The 20,576-nt window shown below is 40.6% G+C and overlaps 1 protein-coding gene across 3 annotated transcripts in view; it reads left to right on the top strand.

Annotated features, from left to right (window-relative positions):
- Window positions 1–20,576, top strand: part of KIF27 (kinesin family member 27) — a 28,528-nt gene that overhangs the window by 4,700 nt on the left and 3,252 nt on the right. For 2 of the 3 annotated variants that reach the window (XM_063129382.1, XM_063129381.1), the window contains exons 3-13: window positions 953–1,932; window positions 3,597–3,740; window positions 7,790–7,990; window positions 10,223–10,398; window positions 11,009–11,133; window positions 13,686–13,841; window positions 14,621–14,826; window positions 16,267–16,464; window positions 17,029–17,136; window positions 18,110–18,286; window positions 19,290–19,505. In XM_063129382.1, coding sequence (XP_062985452.1) covers window positions 953–1,932; window positions 3,597–3,740; window positions 7,790–7,990; window positions 10,223–10,398; window positions 11,009–11,133; window positions 13,686–13,841; window positions 14,621–14,826; window positions 16,267–16,464; window positions 17,029–17,136; window positions 18,110–18,286; window positions 19,290–19,505 — 2,687 coding nt within the window. The remainder of the gene's footprint in view (window positions 1–952; window positions 1,933–3,596; window positions 3,741–7,789; window positions 7,991–10,222; window positions 10,399–11,008; window positions 11,134–13,685; window positions 13,842–14,620; window positions 14,827–16,266; window positions 16,465–17,028; window positions 17,137–18,109; window positions 18,287–19,289; window positions 19,506–20,576) is intronic. The other variant, XM_063129383.1, reaches the window with a different exon arrangement.

Genomic DNA, 20,576 nt, shown 5'->3' with positions numbered 1-20,576 from the left:
AACCCAGACTCCTAAAGTCGGTTTCAAGCAGTCATCCCAATTCCACATAAAAGGAAACAACCCATATAAATGGGCTGCGTCCATTTGTGGTGCCTCCTCATGCCTGCCATGTGAACTTTTAAAATCATAACTAGATGCAACAGTATGACTTTGAGAGGCTGAACTCTGAACATGCCCAAAGGCATCCCGTCCTGATATCGCTGTTTTCTCAGAATCTGGGAGAAGTGCGTGCGCAGCCTTCGCCCTTAAGAGGGAAGGAGGGAGGGAGGGGAGGCACTCTGTGCATGCCCAGAAACAGGTCTGTCGAAGAGTGACAAGTGCCCAGCCTGGCCCCAGTCCTTCAGTATAGGCTCCTGATGGAGCACTTGATGAGCAAGAAGTGCAGGCCAAGGCAGTCCCAGCAGGACATGGCCGGAGCTGGATGTGTCCACTGACAACCGCTTACCTCCCCTCTTCAACGATGCTACTCCTCGATGCTCTATCAAGGAGCAAAATTGGCAACAAGAGGAGAGAAGTACCTCTCAGAGGATGCGGATACCTGTGGACCGCCAAAGGCATGCTGGAAGGTGTAGAGTGGCTGATTTTAAATAAAGCATGGCTTAGCAAAACAGGTCACTATGTGCAAACCAGATCACTATCTCTCAATCCTAGCTCAGCCCCCACCTTACTGACCTCTCACTAACTGTCTTTGTTCTCCTTCTCCCTGACTTTCTCCAACTGCCACTCACCCCGCCCACCATTCCATTCTAGCCTCAGCTTATACCTAAAACTCCCAGCTTGCCTTGAGCAATTTAATTTGTTTAAAAGTTAACTCACCGCCCTACTACTTTAAGATGATTACCTTGCAGACATATATCTTAGGGGCCCTGAGCAACGACGGATATATCAGCTAGTAGTCTTCTAAATTTTGCTGACAGCTTTGTTTGTTTACCATTCTTCTTGTTTGTTGAAGTCATTGTTGGTGCCAAAGATTGCCAAGTTGAAAGTGTGGAAGAAGTGATGAGCCTGTTGGAAACTGGGAATGCTGCTCGACATACAGGCACTACCCAAATGAATGAACATTCTAGCAGATCTCACGCTGTTTTTACAATCAGTATTTGTCAACAACAACAAGCTGCACAGCCTCAGAAGGATACAGACTCTGCACAAGATTCATCTCGAAGTACAGGCCAGCTGATTGCTTCTAAGTTCCACTTTGTGGACCTTGCCGGATCAGAAAGAGTAACAAAAACTGGAAACACTGGGGAAAGGTTCAAAGAATCAATTCAGATCAACAGTGGCTTATTGGCTCTGGGGAATGTGATAAGTGCTCTTGGAGACCCAAAGAGAAAAAGTGCACATATTCCATACAGGGATGCTAAAATTACACGTATTCTTAAGGACTCTTTAGGAGGCAATGCGAAGACTGTCATGATAACTTGTATTAGCCCGTCTTCTTCTGATTTTGATGAATCACTAAATTCCATCAAATATGCAAACAGAGCCAAAAATATTAGAAACAAACCTATTGTCAACTACAACCCAGACTGGGACCGTATTGATGAAATGGAGCTTGCAATCAAGTTGCTTCGTGAAGCTTTGCAGAATCAGCAGGTTAGTGGACAGATCCCTGGCAGCCAAGGATCACAGGATTTGTCTCAGGACAGGAATAGAATCCGTTCTCTTGAAGAGCAGCTTGCCCAACTTGAAGTAGAAAGTTTCAACTACCGAAATTGCATAGAAGAAGCCTATGCATTTCTTGTTGACTTAAAAAGTATTGCCAGCCTATCAAAAAGTCAACATGAAAGATTGCAAGATTGGATCTGTATGGCTCAGGAACTCAGGAAAGAGGCTTCAACCATTCCCAAAGTAAACAGTGGAAGTGGAGGTGACCCAGAAGGACCATATCATATTACAATTCTTCAGCTAAAGAGAGAGCTGAAGAAATATCAGGTATTTAGTGTAAATTTAATGCAAATGATAAGGGAACATAAAAAGAAAGCCTACGTTATAATTGGAAAATTTTCTAAATGCTTAGTTCTTGTCTTAGGAATCCTTAATAAATTATATGTACATTTCTTACTTATCAGGGTAGCAAATCAAATTTGCTAGATGCCCAGAAACAAAATTTTCTTCATTAGGGTAATATGCTAAGCACAAATAAATTGTGTGCTGTGGGTAAGTAAAAAATCTGCAGGAGTTTTACATGGCTGAGTTACAGAGTGACATGATTACTCTGCCAATCAATGCTAGTTTGAACACAGCTAATATGTTATATCTTAACAATAGTTAAACTATTGGGAAAGCCAGACATCACATAAGCGTGAAATAATTACGGGTGAAATCCAACATTGCAAGAGCTGAAGACAAGCTCATGCCTTTGATTCCTTCTGTCCACTGTGCCCCCTGAAAAGCCACTCCAGAGGGTCATGGGGAGCTACTGAACATTGTGGGCTGTGTGGGCTACAATTGGAAGGGGGGAAATGCCAAAAATTGTGTGGAGGAATGTTGATTTCCCCTCCTACTGCACCCTTGTAAACTACTCACAATGTGCAGTAGGTCCCCTTGATCCTCAGGAGAGGCTTTTCAGGGGGTACAGAGAGCTGCAGTGGGAAGGAGAGAAACAGAAAAGATCGATTTGCATGAGCTTTGCTTTCCCGCTCACAAAGCATTGGATTTCCCCCTCCATTTTATACACAATTCTTCCTTGTTATATACATGGACTGAAGTTGTATTATTTATTTGTATGAAATAGCAAATGTCCATCTTTGCCAATATTCAGCACATGGTTCAAAATATTAAACCCTTTTTTTTAGTAATACAGATTTGTCTCTTGATTCTTTGTACAAAATCTCAGAGGCAAATGAACTGTAATACTCATTGATACTAATTAATCTAATCGCAGTTGGTTAGCTCTACAGAGTATTTTTTTTAGTGTTGTCATTCTGCCTTTCATTTAAAGTCTACCTATAGCTGCATGGCAAGTGACCGATTCTGTATTATATATTGTAGTGACAGAAGAAAGCAGGCTAGATTTTTCAGTCCTGCTGCTGAGTGAGAAATGAAAAATTCTCAGCAGGAGCGTTATACAAGAGATGGTTAAAGAGGAACTCTCATGCTGGTAGCTTTTGAACAGCTGTTTCTGTTACACATAGCTTGTCTGTCTTCACCTCATAATAGTGCTAGACACCTAACCTATAAACAAGAACTCGTTTTTCCATCCCAGCCTTGGCTTTTTATTCTCATTGTAGCCCTCCCATCCCGAATCATAGATAAAGTACACACAACATTTTTTAGCTGTTTTGATTGCTTTGCAGGAACATTTTTTTAAATAAAAGAATAGCTTATTGTGACCTATAACATTATTCTTCCTATATAATCAAAGTCTAAGCAATAACAAAGACCAAACTCATCCTTCTTTTTAAGCTATCCTAGATTTTAACCAAATAAATATAGTAGCTTTATCAATCATGTGACAATCTGTGTTGTCTTGATACTTTTTATATATTACTGCTCTAGATTTTGCCATTTTCTGTTGGAGTGGTAGAATAAGAATTTTGTAACCAATTTGGAGAACCCTCCTCATATTTTGGTTATTTATCTATCTTTCTACTTAGCAGGCTCTTGCTACAGATGCAGAAGTGTTTAGTGAGAGAGAGTTTGAGATAAAAGTATTACAAGATCAAATACAAAAGCTGATAAAGGAGAATCGAGAATACCTGGATTCTCTGAAGGAGGCACAGGACACAAATAGGCTACAGGTAATTTCTGTTTTGTGCAGATAACTTTGTAAATCTGTTTAAAATAACATTGAAGTTATTAGAAAAGATTAACACTTTAAACACGGGAAATAATCTAAAAGACTAGCAGTATAATCCTATGCATACTTGTTTGAAAGGAAATCCCACTGTATTTAATGGGATTTACTTGCATGTATGTGTGTGTAGGGTTGCAGCTTATGTAAACTGCCAGAATTGGACTGAGTTGGATTCAGATTTAGTCACACTTAGAGTAAACTTGCTGAAATCAATGGAAGTTAAATTAGCTATCATTAGTAACTATAGTCCAGTTGTGAACATCTCCTTCCTGGACAAGGTGCTTCAGTGAATGGTTGCAGGCCAACTCTACTCTTGAACAAAACTGATTATCTTGATCCATTTCAGTTGGGCTTCAGGTTTGATTCTGGAATGGAAACTGCCTTGGTTGCCTTTGCCAAGAGAGGGACGGGGGAGTATAGCCCTGTTGATTCTCTTGGACCTTTCAGCAGCTTTTAATACCATCAACCATGATATGCTTCAGGAAAGGCCATCTGGGCTGGGTATCGGAGCTACTGCATTGCAGTGGTTCTGCTTCTACTTGGATGGCCAATTCCAGGAGGAGGTGCCGGGGCAATATTGCTCTGTAGCTTGGCAGTTATGCCACGGGGTGCCACAGGGCTCTGTTTTATATTCCCATTCCATTTAACATCTGCATGGAACTAATGGGGGAGGTTATCCGGAGATATGGACTGAGATGTCTCCAATATGCAGATGACTCCCCAGCTCAATCTCTCCTTTTCATCGTCCAGGTGAAGCAATGGGTGTTCTGAATCAGTGCTGGTGTGGTAATGGACAGAATGAGAACCAATAAACTGAGACTTAATCCTGATAAGACAGAGGTACTGTTAGTGGGTGGTTCTTCTACCCAGATGGATGATGCTTAACTTGTTCTGGAAGGTGTTGCACTCCTGCAAAGGATCAGGTTTGTAGTTTTGGGGTGCTCTTGGATCGAGCATTGTCATTGGAAACATAGGTGGCCGTGGTGGCATAGGGTAGCTTTTATCAGCTTATGGTCATAGTTGGTATATCAGCCTATTTGGACAAAAATGCACTTCGGCAGTTATTCATGCCTTGGTAAACTCTTGATTGGATTACTGCAAAGTGTTATATGTGAGGCTGCCTTTGAAAACTGTCCATGAATTTCAACTGGCCCAAAATAGGGTGTAACAGGATGTGACCAACATGATCATATTATGCCAGTTTGCACTAGCTGCCAGTTTGTTTCCAGGCTCAATTCAAAGTGCTGGTATTAACTATAAAGCCCTAAATGGCTTGGGGTCAAGTCAGCTGAAGGATCATTTCCTTCCATAAACACCTTCCCAGATCCTAAGATCATCTCAGATGCCTTTCTCTGGTGCCCCAACCAAATGAGCTGAGACAGGTACTACTAAGGAATGGCCCTCTATCGTGAGATAGTTGAACCCTCGGTAGCATGCTGTGATGAGTTTTCACGGCACTTTGAAGATAAAGTCGCTCAGATTCGTCATGAATTGGACACCACACTTAATACAGCTCCACTAGTAGAGGCGTTCAGAGCGCCGTCCGGTTCAGTTTTATTGGATGAGTTTCAGTTATTGAGGCCCGAGGATGTGGACAAGGTGCTTGGCCAAGTCCGGTTGACCACCTGTGTGCTTGACCCTTGCCCTTCATGGCTCATTACATCAAATAAGGAGGGGATCGCCGGCTGGGTCCAGGAGGTTGTAAATGCCTCCTTGAGAGAGGGAGTGGTGCCGGCCTCTTTAAAAGAGGCGGTAATTAGACCACTCCTGAAGAAGCCTAATCTGGACCTGGAGGACGTTAACAACTACAGGCCGGTGGCTAATATCCCTTTCTTGGGCAAGGTGCTTGAGCGGGTGGTTGCAGGACAATTCCAGGCACTCTTGAATGAAACGGATTATCTAGATCCATTTCAATCGGGTTTCAGGCCTGGTTTTGGAACGGAAACTGCCTTGGTCGCCCTGTGGGATGACCTCTGCCGGGAGAGAGACAGGGAGAGTGCGACCCTGTTGGTTCTTCTGGACCTCTCAGCGGCCTTCGATACCATCGACCATGGTATCCTTCTGGATAGGTTGTCTGAGTTGGGAGTGGGAGTTACTGCATTGCAGTGGTTCCGCTCCTACTTGGAGGGCCGATTCCAGAAGGTGGTGCTGGGGGATTATTGCTCTGTGCCGTGGCTCCTAAGCCATGGGGTTCCACAGGGCTCTATCTTATCCCCTATGCTGTTTAACATATACATGGAGCCACTGGGGGAGGTTATCCGGAGATGTGGACTGAGGTGTCATCAATATGCAGATGATACCCAGCTCTACCTTTCCTTTTCATCAAACCCAGGTGAGGCAGTGGCTGTTCTGAACCAGTGCCTGGGCACGGTAATGGACTGGATGAGGGCTAACAAACCGAGACTCAATCCAGACAAGACGGAGGTACTGTTAGCGGGTCGTTCATCTGTACGGCGAGGTGATGTTTGCCCTGTCCTGGACGGGGTTGCACTCTCCCTAAAGGATCGGGTCCGTAGTTTGGGGGTGCTCTTGGATCCAGAACTGTCACTTGAGGCACTGGTGAATTCAGTGGCAAAGAGCACCATTTATCAGCTTAGGTTGATATACCAACTATGCCCTTATCTGGACAGAGATAGCCTAGCTACCGTTATCCATGCTCTGATAACCTCTCGTTTGGATTACTGCAATGCGTTATACGTGGGGCTGCCTTTGAAAACGGTCCGGAAGCTTCAGCTGGTACAAAACAGGGCAGCCCGTTTACTAACAGGGACTGGCCAGCGAGATCACATTACACCAGTCCTTTTACAATTTCATTGGCTGCCAGTCCAGGTCCGGGCCTGATTCAAAGTGCTGGTATTGACATTTAAAGCCCTAAATGGTTTGGGGCCAGGTTATTTGAAGCAACGCCTCCTCCCATATGTACCTACCCGGACCTTAAGATCATCTACAGGGGCCCTTCTCCATGAGCCAAAGGAAGTGAGGCAGGTGGCTACTAGGAGGAGGGCTTTCTCCACTGTGGCACCCCAGTTGTGGAATGAGCTCCCCAGAGAGGTCCGCCTGGCGCCTACACTGTACTGCTTTCGTCGCCAGCTGAAGACCTTTTTATTCTCTCAGTATTTTAACACTTAATTTTAACTTAAATTTAAATTTTACTGTTCTAACTCTGTATTTTAATCTTATATCAATTTTGCTGCTTGGTTTTATCCTGGTTGTGCTTTTTATACTGTATTTTGTAATTGTGCTTTTAACATGTTGGTTGTTTTATGATGGTTTTAATTTTTGTGAACCGCCCAGAGAGCTTCAGCTATTGGGCGGTATAAAAATGTAATAAATAAAATAAATAAATAAATTAGTAGCACCTCAGTAGTGACGCCCTAGTTGTAGAATGCCCTCCCCAGAGAGGCTCACCTGGCACCTTCATTTTCTTTTTGGTATCAGGTTAAGACCTATTCATTTTCCCAGGCTCTTTAGGCCTTTGAATTTAAAAATTGTGTGAGTGTGTCTTTAGATCTTTGAATTGCTGCTGGCTTTTATCTTGATTTTATTGTCTTTTAAACATTTTAAAATTATGTTTTATTGTGTTGTATTTTGTGGTTTTAAGTTTGTTTTGTGAACCCCCCCCCCCAGAGAGCTTCAGCTAATGGTGGTATAGAAATGTAATAAATAAATGAATAAAATTTAAAATTTCTTAAAGCAACCATTCTCTTAATGTAGATAACAACACAGAGCTATTGGGTGGCTTGGGTCTTCACCAATTCTATTGTCTGAAGCTCTAAAGGTTTATTATACTAATTCCAAATGGTATGGAACAAGAGAAGTGGCATGGAACAGCAGAAAAGTTCTTCTGTTGATAGTATCAGATGCTTTAAAAGCACAGAGAAATTCAGTAGCAAAGAAGAGTAGGCTCCTGGATTGTTCAGTGGAGGCAGCAATTATTCAGTTTTGCATTTTTGTTAAAAATTGTATTAAATACTATTTTTCTTTCATTTCAAGAATGAGAAACTGGTGGAGCAGCAGCTTGTAATTGACCAGCTAAATGACACATTAGAGAAAATGTCAAAAGCCTCTGCCTCCAGTGGTGCTTGTGGAGATGGACCAGCTACATTAATATCTGCTAAAAGGCCTTACAGTGTTCCATTAACTAAACATTTGGTGCAGTCCATTAATGCACCTGTGGGGTTGGATTCTCGAAAGGTAGATATGAAAATTTACTCCCTTTTAAAAAAAACATTTTAAGTACCAGTTTTTTTTTTTACAGTTTTTGACCATGGTGAATGGGTCATCAAATCTTTAGCTGCTCCAGCCATATTGCAAATGTTTGTGTTAGTACAGAAATTTGCAGCTACATCTTCAGTGGAGGAAGCATCCTGGAATAGATAACTCCTCCCATTGGACTCAGGAGGCAGGGGGGAAAGCAGCAGATTCCTAGTCTCACTTGTTGAAGTTGTGCCTCTTCCAATTCTTGTCCGGCTTTCACCAGAGAGCTGAGTCCTTTGGGCTGCTTTATTCCAACAGAGAAGCTTAATGTCAGATATTCTTTGTTCTCCCTTGTCTTCTCTGGGCTAGAGAAGAACCCCCAAAAGTTTAGTTTTAGTTTTACAAGTGTACTGCCTGTATTAACTGAATGAAATCCTGCACTGAATCTTAGAAAGTAGCTCAGAAACTGGTCTTTACATGTTATCATAGTTGCAGCCACAGAATATGCATGGAGAATACTCAGGGAGGTATGCTTTCGATGGGAGGCAAATGAAGAGGCTTGCTAAGTAATCTACAACGCTTTTGTTAAACAACAAACATCTCTTCTACCTGAAGAGATTCTAACCTCTTGGAAACGCCCCTTAGGCCAAACTAAGCAAGACAATTGTCAGCTCAAGAAGAATAGGAAACTACTTCCCAAACGCTCACTCGTAACTTCAGGGAGCCTTGTGCGGAGACAGGTTCTGGCATAATCGAACCAACTTTCTGACGCTTTCCTTCCACGCTGTGCATTTGAGCTTCTAGTGGACCTTAGCATCAGCTAGCTTGTCGGGACGCTCACCTCTGGAAGAAACCTCACTTCCCACTGAGTGTGTAGGATTTGGCCATGAGGAGATAAGCTCTGGAGAGGGCTGACTCCCAGCTGGGGAATCGCCCATGAGAGCTTCCTCCCCCACTGGTACAGGCTGGCTGATGTCTGGCGCTGCGTCTTCTAGTTCTGAAACTGATTCTGATTGATTACCTGAAACATCTTCTCCCAAGACAGGGGCAGTAGTGTTAGACATGATAAGCATCTGCTTTGCATGCAGAAGGTGCTAGGATCAATTCCCAACATTTCCAGGTAGGGCTGGAAAAACTTCTGCTTGAAACCCTGGGGAGCTGGTGCCAGTCAGTGTCGACAGTACTGGGCTAAATGGACCCATGGTCTTGACTCAGTATAACACAGCTTCCTATGTTCCTATCACTATGGTTCTCTAAATTGTAGACACTTTCTCCTTTTCCATATAAATCAGTGAAGCAAATAATGCTCCACTGCTTTGTATGGAAAAAAGAGAGTCTATGGTAATGGAAACCAATAAATGAATGGCTACATTTGTCTCTGCTACTATTTTTTTCAGTATGGACTGAAAGAAGTAGGAGTTGGGCTGTCAGTATGGAACATCAAAAATGGTGTTCTTGCTCCAGCCATGTCTTTTCTCTCCAGTTGGAAAAAAAATAATTTCCAGAATGCTCTTCTTCCTAATGTAGTCCATTAATCTACCAGCTTGTTGCTTCTTTTCTCTTTTCTCTGCCTTTTTCCTTCCCCTATGATTGCATCAAAAGATGCTGGTGGCCACATTTGAGAAATAACAGAGTAGTAAATATTATAGCAGCTTAATTCTAAAAACAGGCCATATTTTTCACCCTTCCACATCCTTGCTTGCTGGTTCAGGTTATAATTGATTACTATTCGTTTTCATGTATGTATTAAAATTATATTCCTCTTACTGAGCCCTGTAAAATACAGCTAAAATACAGTTATTTAAACAACACAATAACAACAAACAAGGTATTTATCTCATAGTCTGAGGGTGGCCAATGGCATGGTCCTAGAAACAGCAGCCTTTGATATCTTAACTCCAGCCACCAAATGCCAGCCCAACCTAAGGATGGGAATCTAACATTGCTTCTCAAAAATCCCATAAAGCAGGGTTGTTGTTTTTTGCTTTTGTTTTTTTTAAAAACTGCTTGACAGGTGATATTGTGTCTTGAGTGTCAGACTAGGACTGGGATGACCCATGTTCAAATCACCACTCAGCCATGAAAGTTATGGAATTAATGGGCCAGTGACATTCTTTTAGCCTAACCTACCTCATACAATTGTTATTAAGGTAAAGTCTATTCTATGTTCCTTCAACAAAAGATGGGATATAAATGTAATAAAACATTTTCCTTTTAATGTCTTTAAAGGTACACACAAGCCCTCCTACATACTCCCTAAACAGAGTAATTGCTGGATTTCAAACCCGTAGCCAAATAATGTTGGATCACATAGAAGAACAAGATGAAGTTCTTCATAGCTGCTTTTCTGATCACAGTGATGAAGATGAAAGAAATGCCAAGAATAGAAAGAGACTCCCATTTAGGTACATTTTTGGTCATATTTAATGTGTGTACGGTATATTTGTTAGCAAACACTGACCTTCTAGGGACTTGAAATGTATCTTGTATGTCAGTATTAGACTAGTCAGTAAAAAGAAGTTGAACCCAGAAACAGCAGTGATTAGCATTGGAGTACCTCCAGGTTGTAGCAAAGTTGTACTTGAATATATAGAGCTGGGTCTTTTAGTCTTGCAGCACATGACATCATGTTGTATTTGTATCAGGGACAGGAGCAATGGAATTCTAGCCCTGCAGCTGTTAGTGACTTGGTCACGAAGACACTTCGGAGCTGCTTTGAATAACATGGTTATTCAGAAGGACTGCCTATGGCAGCCTTCCTCAACCTGGGGCGCTCCAGATGTGTTGGACTACAACTCCCAGAATGCCCCGCTGGGGCATTCTGGGAGGTGCAGTCCAACACATCTGGAGCGCCCCAGGTTGAGGAAGCCTGGCCTATGGTATTGTTTTGTTTCAAACACTAGGCAATATTGTAAAACATTCCCAGAAAAAAAAGGCTAATCAGTTAAGATACTTGTGGTCTTAAATTGTATTTACAAGGCTTAAAAATAAACATGTACTTTAACTTTTCTCTAGACGCTCCTTAAACCGTACGTGGACACGAAAACAGGCTCCTCCTGGCACTATACTTGAACATAAAGAGATGCAGTGCAATTTCAGTTCACAAGATGGAGACATTTCACAGATGGAAACTGTTACAGGTAAGGAAGATAAATTGATGCTTCAATATGAAAACATGGTTGTGTCTTAGGTGGTCTTTTAATAGCAGAGTAAATGTGGCCTAGAATAGGGGTGCAAAAAGTGTGTCCCACCAAGCCATTTCTAAGGGGCCCCCAGACCATCCTGCATCTTCTGCTACTGGGGCACTTCTTATCCCTTATCTCCCATCTCTTATCAGAGATCTGAGATAAGCTGGGGATTCCCTTGCTAGCTCTAGCATCAGAGAAACTGGAGTTCAGTAAGGAATTGCACTGGTGACCCTTAGCCATCCAGGATCTCTGCTTTAGCAATGGTAAAGCAGCCATCTGGATTGCTGTGGAAGGAAGAAGCCTGCAGTCTTTTCCTTCCTCCAGTGACCCTCAAGCACCCCAGATAGGTGTGTGAGTATGTGTGTGCTTTCCTTCCCTGCCATTCCAGTATATGTGCATTGGTCCCCGGACCCCACCACCCCAGCAAAATCAGATTTGGCTCTTGGGGCCAAAAAGATTGTGGTCTAAAAAGTCCTGAGGGTTTTGTAGTGTGGAAATACAGTCCAGGATCCAAAGAACTGTGAAATTAGTCAGTGAGTATGACATTTGTACTAGTATGCCAACCTATTTTAATCTCCACAGAACTCAGTAAAACATACAGAGAAGTGGCTGTATAATCTATTCCACAATGTTTATTTATTGTTATTTATTACATTTATATCCCAAGACGACTAAATAGAATCCAATACATAATAAATAAGCAACATCACAATTAACGTCACAGTAAGACTGTTCAAAAATCAGATAACGTGATAGATTATTCATTTTGAAATGTGCAGTATTGGAAGTGCCTTCTGCCATTTTCTGTCACATCTGTTTGCCACAAACACATTAACTGAGATTCTACCTTTCTCTTTCAGCCTGAGAGCCGAATTCCATTTCAGAGAAGCTCTAGGGACCACATTCTAGTGGTGGATGGGGACAAAGGCAAAAGGGAGGGGGGCAGGCATAAAATACCCAAAATACCAACGTATTTTAGCTTAAAACTCTTATTGCCAGTAACTCTTAGGAGAGCCATTTGACCCTTTTAAAATATGAGGGATGGGGACTGTACAAAAGCTGGGAAAACACCAAATAGTTAGTTGTCAGGGAAAGGTGGATGATCCCATTTGGGGGGCCCAGGAGGGCCAGATTTGGCCCCTATGTTCTGCGCACAGTGCAAACAAACACTTGCTGTATTCTCATTGTTGTGATGTGTGTAGATTGTACCTGTAGTTAAGAGGAGAGTCTTCTCTATCTTCATTAAATGCAGTGGAAGTTCTGCCACTGCTCTTAAGGCATAGAATTACTCTTGATGGCTACAGTCTGAACAGTTACTCGCAACTGAGCTATATTAAATTTAGTGGCATTTGAGTATAGATTGCGGTCAATATAAATTGACTGGTAAAATATATATATAAAACTTACAATTATGTACAGTCGCATGAAGCCATGGAGAAATCCACAAGTGAAGAGTATCATATGGGGATTTTACATATCATTTAGTCAATATGGAAAATTGCTATGGATGCTGGAAATTGTAAACGGAGATATCTCTTATACCACCCTGGTATTACGCATAGCTCTATGCCAGTTCATAACATTCATCGTCCCCAAGCTGAGCATATCTACATTGATTGGCCATTGTACAAATGACCTGCTTGATATTGACCACATTCTCAAATCCCACTTGGACACTTTCTTTGTTGACCATGAAACCCCTGTTCATGTTATAGGTTGTGCACTTTCTCCACTTCCATGGAAACCTTCAAAATCACCACTGTTCATGCACATTTTGCATTTAAAGAATTATATACAACTAAGATCAGCCTTAGAGGTGGGTGAGCTGGGCAGTCAGCTGGGACGCCAAGCTAAGCTGAGGGGGGCGGGGGGGGCATTAAGCTGAGCTTTACTTTGAGGCAACATTACCAAGCACTTAGCACTACAAGTACTGTAAACATATAAATAATAAATAAAGCTGTAAGTTGTAAGAGGTCAGCTGTGTACCTTTATTATTATTATTTAACAATAATGGATATACTAAAATAAAGAATACTTTCAAAAAGACAGGAATTACTACAAATCCCCCCCCCATTTTTTTAAGTAAAACCTGTGACAATTCTTTTGTGTTGCATAGTGCACTGCCACTTTGTCTTGTGCAAACTGTAGCATAGTGCCTGAGAGATTAAGTTTTTGATGTCATTCTCGATGAAAATCACACCTTTTCTAGGCTCCATATATCCTCTGGGCGGCCTTGCAACTCTATGGGGTGGGGCACCAAAGGCAACCCTCGCCTTGGGTGCTATTTATTCTGGGGCTGGCCATGATTCCAGGTATCTTGAGTCTCCTTTTCTCTCTCTCTCTCTCTCTCTCTCTCTCTCTCTCTCTCTCTCTCTCTCTCTCTCTGTATTTATAAAATGTGTAACCTACTTTTGCCCATGGGTCCTAAAGCAGCTTACAGCTAAAATGTTAGGCATTGTCCCGATTAGCTTTGAAATGTGCTCTTTGTTACAATTTCTTTCAAGGTGCTGATATTGAATGTATCCAGAAAAGTCAGATACTAAACATGCAGAAGTTAAGGAATTCAGAGCTAAAACTTATTGCTGCTAAGCAAAAAATGAGTGAACTTACACTTAATATCAGAATGAAGGAGGAACTTATTAAAGAACTGGTAAAAACAGGTAACTGGATTTTGCGAATTGCTTTTTATATATAAATATATGTAGGAACAAGATCAAAACGATATAGTAAATAGCCCTAAAGACAAATAATAACTTAACTGGTCTGCTCCTGCATACCTCAGGAAAATTTAGGCGATAGCCTAAAGGCAAGGTTGGTGTAATGAGTAGAGCACTGGACTAGGTTTGGGGATGGGGGATGGGTTCAAATCCCCACACAGCCTTGAAGGTTTATTGGGTGACTTCGGGCTAGTCATGCTGTCTTGGCCTAACCTATCTCACAGGGTTGTTGTGTGAGAATCTTAATAGAGGGAGTAGGGAGGAGCATCCCCATTATGAGGAACGTTTACAACAGCTGGGATTGTTTAGCATGCAAAAAAGGAGGCATGATAGAGGTGTACAAAATTATGCATGGTGGGGGGATGTGGATAGAGAGACATTTTTGTCCCTCTCAAAATTTACACGTTACTAGGGAACATGGGTAGGAGGGCGCTGCTGCAATGGTGTCCTGCTTGTGGGTTCCTGGTCAACAGCTGGTTGGTGACTGTGTGAATAGAATACTGGACTAGATGGACCCTTGGTTTGATCCAGCATGGCTTGTCTTATGTTCTTATGGGAGAAGAGATAGCCTTGTACACAGCTTGGAGGAAAGTGTGTGTGTGTGTGTGTGTAAGCTCCTAAAGCTTACTTCTAAATTACTGATAAAATAATTAGTGATAAATAGTAATAATCCTATACACTTTTTTAAAAATAAAGGGGGTTTTATTTGGGGATTTTTCAAGGTAATGATGCCCAATCCGTAAGCAAGCAGTATTCTCTGAAAATAACACAACTGGGACGTGAAGCGGAGCAGGCCAAAATGGATTTAGCTGAAACGCAAAAGCAGTTGCAGGAGCTAGAGAACAAGGAACTAAGAGACATTGCTGAAAAGGCCAGATTACAAAAAGAATTTAGAAAAAAGATGGATGCAGCAAAGCTAAAAGTACAGGTACTTGTAATTGGGGAATGATAACAATTTCTTGCTAGAGCATATTAAACTAACCTTGCATCTTATTATGTACTTGGTTGTACAAGCTTGACGATTATAGTATTCTGTAATAATAAATCTAATCATATTGCCCAGCGGATATGATACAGTAAAATATAGTCTTGAGAGTTGGTGTAGTGTAGTGGCTAAGAAACTGAGCTAGGGACAAGGAAGTCCTTGGTTTGAATCATGCCTCTGCTGTGAACTCACTAGCTGGCCTTTATACAAGCCACAGTATTAACTCATAATTCTCTTTTCCCCAAAAGTACATCTCTCACCCTTTTATAATACACATAATTTATTGGCCAGATGACTCTGAACATAGGGGCTCAGTTCAGACAACACATTTATCAATGGTGGTTTTAGAACTCCACGGTGGAGTTTTTACACCACCGTTGAGAAATGTATTGTCTGGTGGGAAAACTCCATGCAGTGTTGTTGTTGTTTTGGAAAACAATCCACGCAGAATATTTACACTGTGCAGAGGAGAGTTCTTGCACAACTGTTGTGTAGCTTGTTGTGTGGTGGGCTCCGTGGAGTTTTCTGTTGAGTTGACTTTTTCCACTAGGTAGAGTTCCCTGGCAAAAGTGGTGCAAGGAGTGATTGCCTCTCTAGGAGAGCTGCCAGAATGGTTTTTTTGCCGCAGTGGCTAATGGGATACTATTGGGAGGATCGGGGGAGGAGAGAGGGCGGAGGAACTGTCAAATGTTGCGATAGGTTTTATTCAACTCCATAGTAGCCCACAGTCAATGGTGGAGTTAGAACATGTTGAGTGGAGAGTACCCCCTAAAAACTCAACCATTGAGTGGTGTTTTTACACTGCGTTGACTAACGTGTTGTCTAAACTGAGCCAGCTTCTTATATAACCCTGGTGTGAGCACACTATAAAAACAAGGACAAAATCTTATTCATTCTCACACTATTTCCCAAGTAGTAGACTTCCTTTGTTAAAATGTGGCATAATTTCTACATCAGTGCAAATTTATTTATTATATTTTTAATTTCATTTATTACATTCCTATACTGTCCCATAGCTGAAGCTCTCTTAATCCGACCAATAACAAGCATTATCTGGGTGGATTCCAAAATATGTTGAGCTTTGTTGCTGATCTAATCTGTATAGTATAATAGTAAGACATCCATCACTTTCTGCCCAAATATTTGTTTGGTTTGTTTACATTCTGTCTCCTTGTTTTTCTTTATAATAAAATGTATACCTTGCTTTTCTACTGAAAAAAAACTGTACACATGCAAAGCTCATAAATGCAATAAAATCCATAAACAAAAAATCACAGTAAAATAAAATATAATTGGAAAGCGGAACAGTTTAGACAACAAAACGATAGTACAACACAGTAGGACAATATCAATAGTAAACTAAATTGTGCTATGTGACCTAAGGTCTTGCAGAGAAAACAGCAGGAAACTAAGAAACTGGCGTCATTATCCACCCAGAATGAGAAGCGTGTATTGGAAGTGGAACAGAATGTCAGCCACATGAAAAATCAACAAGCTGAACTACAGAAAAGGTTGCGAGAGGAAAATGAAAAAAAGAAAATCTTGGAGGCAGAAATTCAACAGGGGCAACTGCAGATCAGGGCAAGAGATTTCATTTCTGTTTTTTCTTAATAAAAGTATAAAAGCAGTTATTTCGTTGCCTCTACTGGCTGTGGTGCATGACTTTGAGACTCTTCCTACAGTACATATAATATCATGCATGATCAAAGAAAGTTAGGAGGTGGTAGTTTTGTGGTTAAAGTGTCAGTTATAAGGCTGGAGGTTCATGGTTCAAATTTCACTTCAGTCCTGAATTCACTTGGCAAATCACTCTCTCAGCTTCATCCCCACCCTACTCCAATCTGCAGTTAGGAGATAATAAAGACCTTCCTTACCAAGTTGTTGTAAGGATTACTTCATCTAAAGTGCTTTGAAGACTGGAAGTAAGATATAAATACTAAGTACAAATATTAGGAAAGGGTGTTTATATTTAAAGAATAATTGTACACTATCAGTTTTATTAACTCTTGAATGTTAGTATTTTAACAGTGTTTTAAACAAATATTTCCACTAAAGCTTAATTTTTACCAAAGAACTGAAATTCCCAACTTTTTAACACATGATATTTTTGAAACACGTATGGAAATTATGCTTCTTTACATACAGGAACTTCAACAAAAGACAGAACAACAGGAGAAGATTCTAAAACTAAAAGATGAAGAAATTGCTGCATTTAAGATGAAAAACTCAGCTGAAACACCACAGCAACTGCAGGTAGGTAATATTTTGTAACCCTGATGAGTTGAAATGTTAGTGACTGACTTTGTAGCAGAAGTACCTCCCTCTACTAGGTTCTAAAGTAGTAGTAACTAGGAGCTACTTAGATGAACATCTTAATTGAAAGTTTATAAAGCAAGGGAAAAAATTGTCACTCATTAATTGACAGAAATTCAAGAAGGTATCAAAGATTTAATTATTTGGTGCTTAACCAACTAAGTCTTCAACTGCATATTTTTAAAAATGTTGTGCTTAATTGGTGAGACAACTAGAAAGGACTCTATACACTTCACTAGTATGCAGAGGTAAAATATAGTTTCAATTAGTTATTTCTTATGTAAAAGAAACTTTACTTTTTCCTCACTGAGATTTTCTAATATGTCAATTAATTGACTATCAGTTTATTTTAATTAAATATAATTAAGTGCCTAAATATCAGTTCAGTTTTTGGTCAGTTGAAACGTAACACTTGTTAGGTATTTATTTATTTATTATTCAGATTTATATACCACTTTTCACACACAAATCAAAGTGCTGGACATAAAATACAATGGCATAAAAACAAGTATAAATATAACAATAAAAGCAACACAATAAATTAATCAGTAATAAAATCACACATTCCACTGTGTGCTATAAACCACAGCTATCAGGGTCAAACTTCAGGGAAAGCCTCTGTAAAGAGATGGGTTTTAAAGATGCCTGAATGTCGATGGGGCCAAATGATATTAATCATTTGGTATTAGTATTCCAGAGGGTGGTTGCTGCAACACTAAAAACTCTATTAGAAGTGCTCTAGAGGTAAACTTCTGGACTATATGGCACCTATTCCAAGTATGCCGATTCTGGTTTAAATCCTGGAAAATTGCTAATTTTTATGCAGCCAAAATAAGGTTATTGAAGACTGCATAGCTGAGGATATACTTATGAATTTAAACTGACCTTGTGTATCTTTTCTTTCTTGATGCAGAAATTAGAAGACAAAAAGAAATGGCTAGATGAAGAGCTAGAGAAGGTTTTGCGTCAACGTGAAGACTTAGCTAATCTGGAAGAAGATTTAAAAAGAAGAGAAGTGATCATTTCCAAGAAGGAAACATTGATACAAGAGAAAAACCATTTGGAAATTAAAAAACTGAGATCCAGTCAGGTAATACTGCAAGCTGCTAATTAAAAATGAGTTTAGAAACTTATGTGAAAAGTAATTGGCACTCTGCTTCTATGGACAGTACCTTGTGACCTTAACTTGCACATTCCTCTTTTCTTCTTGTAAAATTGGAATTCAAAGGAAATACTGAATTTTTGTAAAATACTACGGGTGGGAGGTGAAATGCCAAATACCAGCTTTTCTGAAACTTTGCATATTAAATGTTTGCTTTTCATCCACACTAGCAAAAATAAGCATACATTAAAATAAAACATAGAGTGGATGTCCCTACAGTGTTTATTATTTATTATCAGATTGACCCCAGACTAAAGGCGCAATCCTATGAGATCTGCCCTTGATACTCATAAGCCTCTGAACTTTGTTTTTTTGCTTCTTTTTAAATTTTGTTTTAACTGTTTTATTCTGTTTTTATTTTAATTTTACCTTGTACACCGCTCCGAATTTTTTTCAATGAGGAGCGGTATATAAATATTCTAAATAAATAAATAATAATAAAACTGAGAGGCTTACGAGTATCCAGTGCAGAGCAGGAGGTGCGGTGGGGGCGATCATTACCTCCCCTTTGACACCAACACTGCATTTCAGCTAGACAGGCTTTTTCATCCATTGTGAATAGGGAGGGAAAGAGAGGTTATTTGGGGGTAAGCCGGCCTTTCCAGTTCTCTCTCTGCCCGCGGGAACACCAGCTTTATCTGCTCTCCGATGTCACTTTTGCGAACTTGGAAAGGCAGCCAGAGCAGTTCTCTCCACACCAGTTGCGACGCGGGAGGGGTGGAGCTCAAATTCCTATGTCCGAGGTCGGAGCGCTGACTTCAACACCAGATCCAGGAATCTGAAATATCCTATTCCCCCCCACCCCCAACTTTGTCTAGGGGCCATAGGATTGCTCCCTAAGGGAAGGTTTGCATATTAGTCTGTGATCTGGTTTTGGGCAGGGGGCTTACCTGTATGCTGAAAGGAACTGTACTTTCATTTGTGTTTATAGGCGCTCAATAAAGACAGTTTGAAATTATCTACCCGTCTGAGCATGGTGGATCAGGAATTATGTGACAAAAATATGCAGCTTCAGAGCAGCAGCAGTGATGAGCAGGGAAAGATTTTTGAAGAGGTTCAAGCTCTGCAGAAGGAAAGGGATCAACTGCTGAAAAGAAGGAACAGTGTGGATGAGAAACTAAAGAATGGCAGAGTGTTGTCACCCGAAGTAAGTTGTTATCCATTTGATGTGTAGCTATTAGCTACTATTAATAGAAAATACATTCAGACTAGTAGCTAAACAGCTAATGTTTAGAGCTGCTAAAATAGAAATGAAAGTTATTTTGTTGAACAATTTCAAGAGAAATTATTTTTAAGAACAGTTTAGTTTTGTAATATGTTCAATGAGAACCTTTTTGGGACAGTTTGGGATCCATGATAACCTGTACACATTGGGGGCAGTTGAAAGTCCCAGCTGGGACTCCCTTTTCTTCCATGTGAAGTAAATTTCATCTTTGCTTGCCAACTGGATGCATTTGCATCTGTTATGCCATGAAGAAAAGGCAACGGGATGCAAATCTGCTTTTCCTCCTCTTCCTTTCAGTTCCTTCCACTTCTTTTCAAAAATAGCTGCCTGAAGCCAAGCCTGTTTGGGTGCCACAGCTTTGCCCCCACATAAACTGTGATTGTGTTTTTGAATACATTCAATGCTCCCTTGTGGCTATATATTTCAGGGAAGATTGGTAGATGTGGACAAATTCTTTTATGTGGAATCTTGTGTGCCATGTCTGATCATCTCCCTGAGAAACATGTGATAAACTTCCAAGGCTCTTTAAAGTTTCCTGAAACAGAGTTTGAAAACCACTGAAGTAGGGTACAAATCTAAGGGTTGGAATGGCTTCTGTCCGTAGAATGTGTGCCCACAAAATCTGCTCAGCTGGGTTGGGGGATCTTCTGAAGCAGATTTTTGGGAGGGGCATAGGGTGTTGCAGGGCATAGGAAAGGAGCAGAAAGTCCCATTGCATAAGTTGAAGTCTGCTTGCATGATGTTAGATTTTTCCCTAAATAAAGTTGAATTCAATGTCTACTGGGTAGTAAGAGGCCCATTCAACTCAGTAATAGCACCCTTTTAGAATAAAGGTATTCGCTGAAGAGTGCCTAAATGAAGGATCAATACCAATACCTTAAATTATATCCTAATATAAATGACTACAAACGAGAACGTAACACTTAGTAAACACACTGCCTTTTAATATATTTGAATGTTGACACATTCTAATAATATATTGAATATTTAAAA

Source organism: Elgaria multicarinata, chromosome 6 (genome assembly GCF_023053635.1).
Source record: "Elgaria multicarinata webbii isolate HBS135686 ecotype San Diego chromosome 6, rElgMul1.1.pri, whole genome shotgun sequence".
Lineage (NCBI taxonomy): Eukaryota > Metazoa > Chordata > Lepidosauria > Squamata > Anguidae > Elgaria > Elgaria multicarinata.
This window is presented reverse-complemented; position numbering and strand designations above follow the sequence as displayed.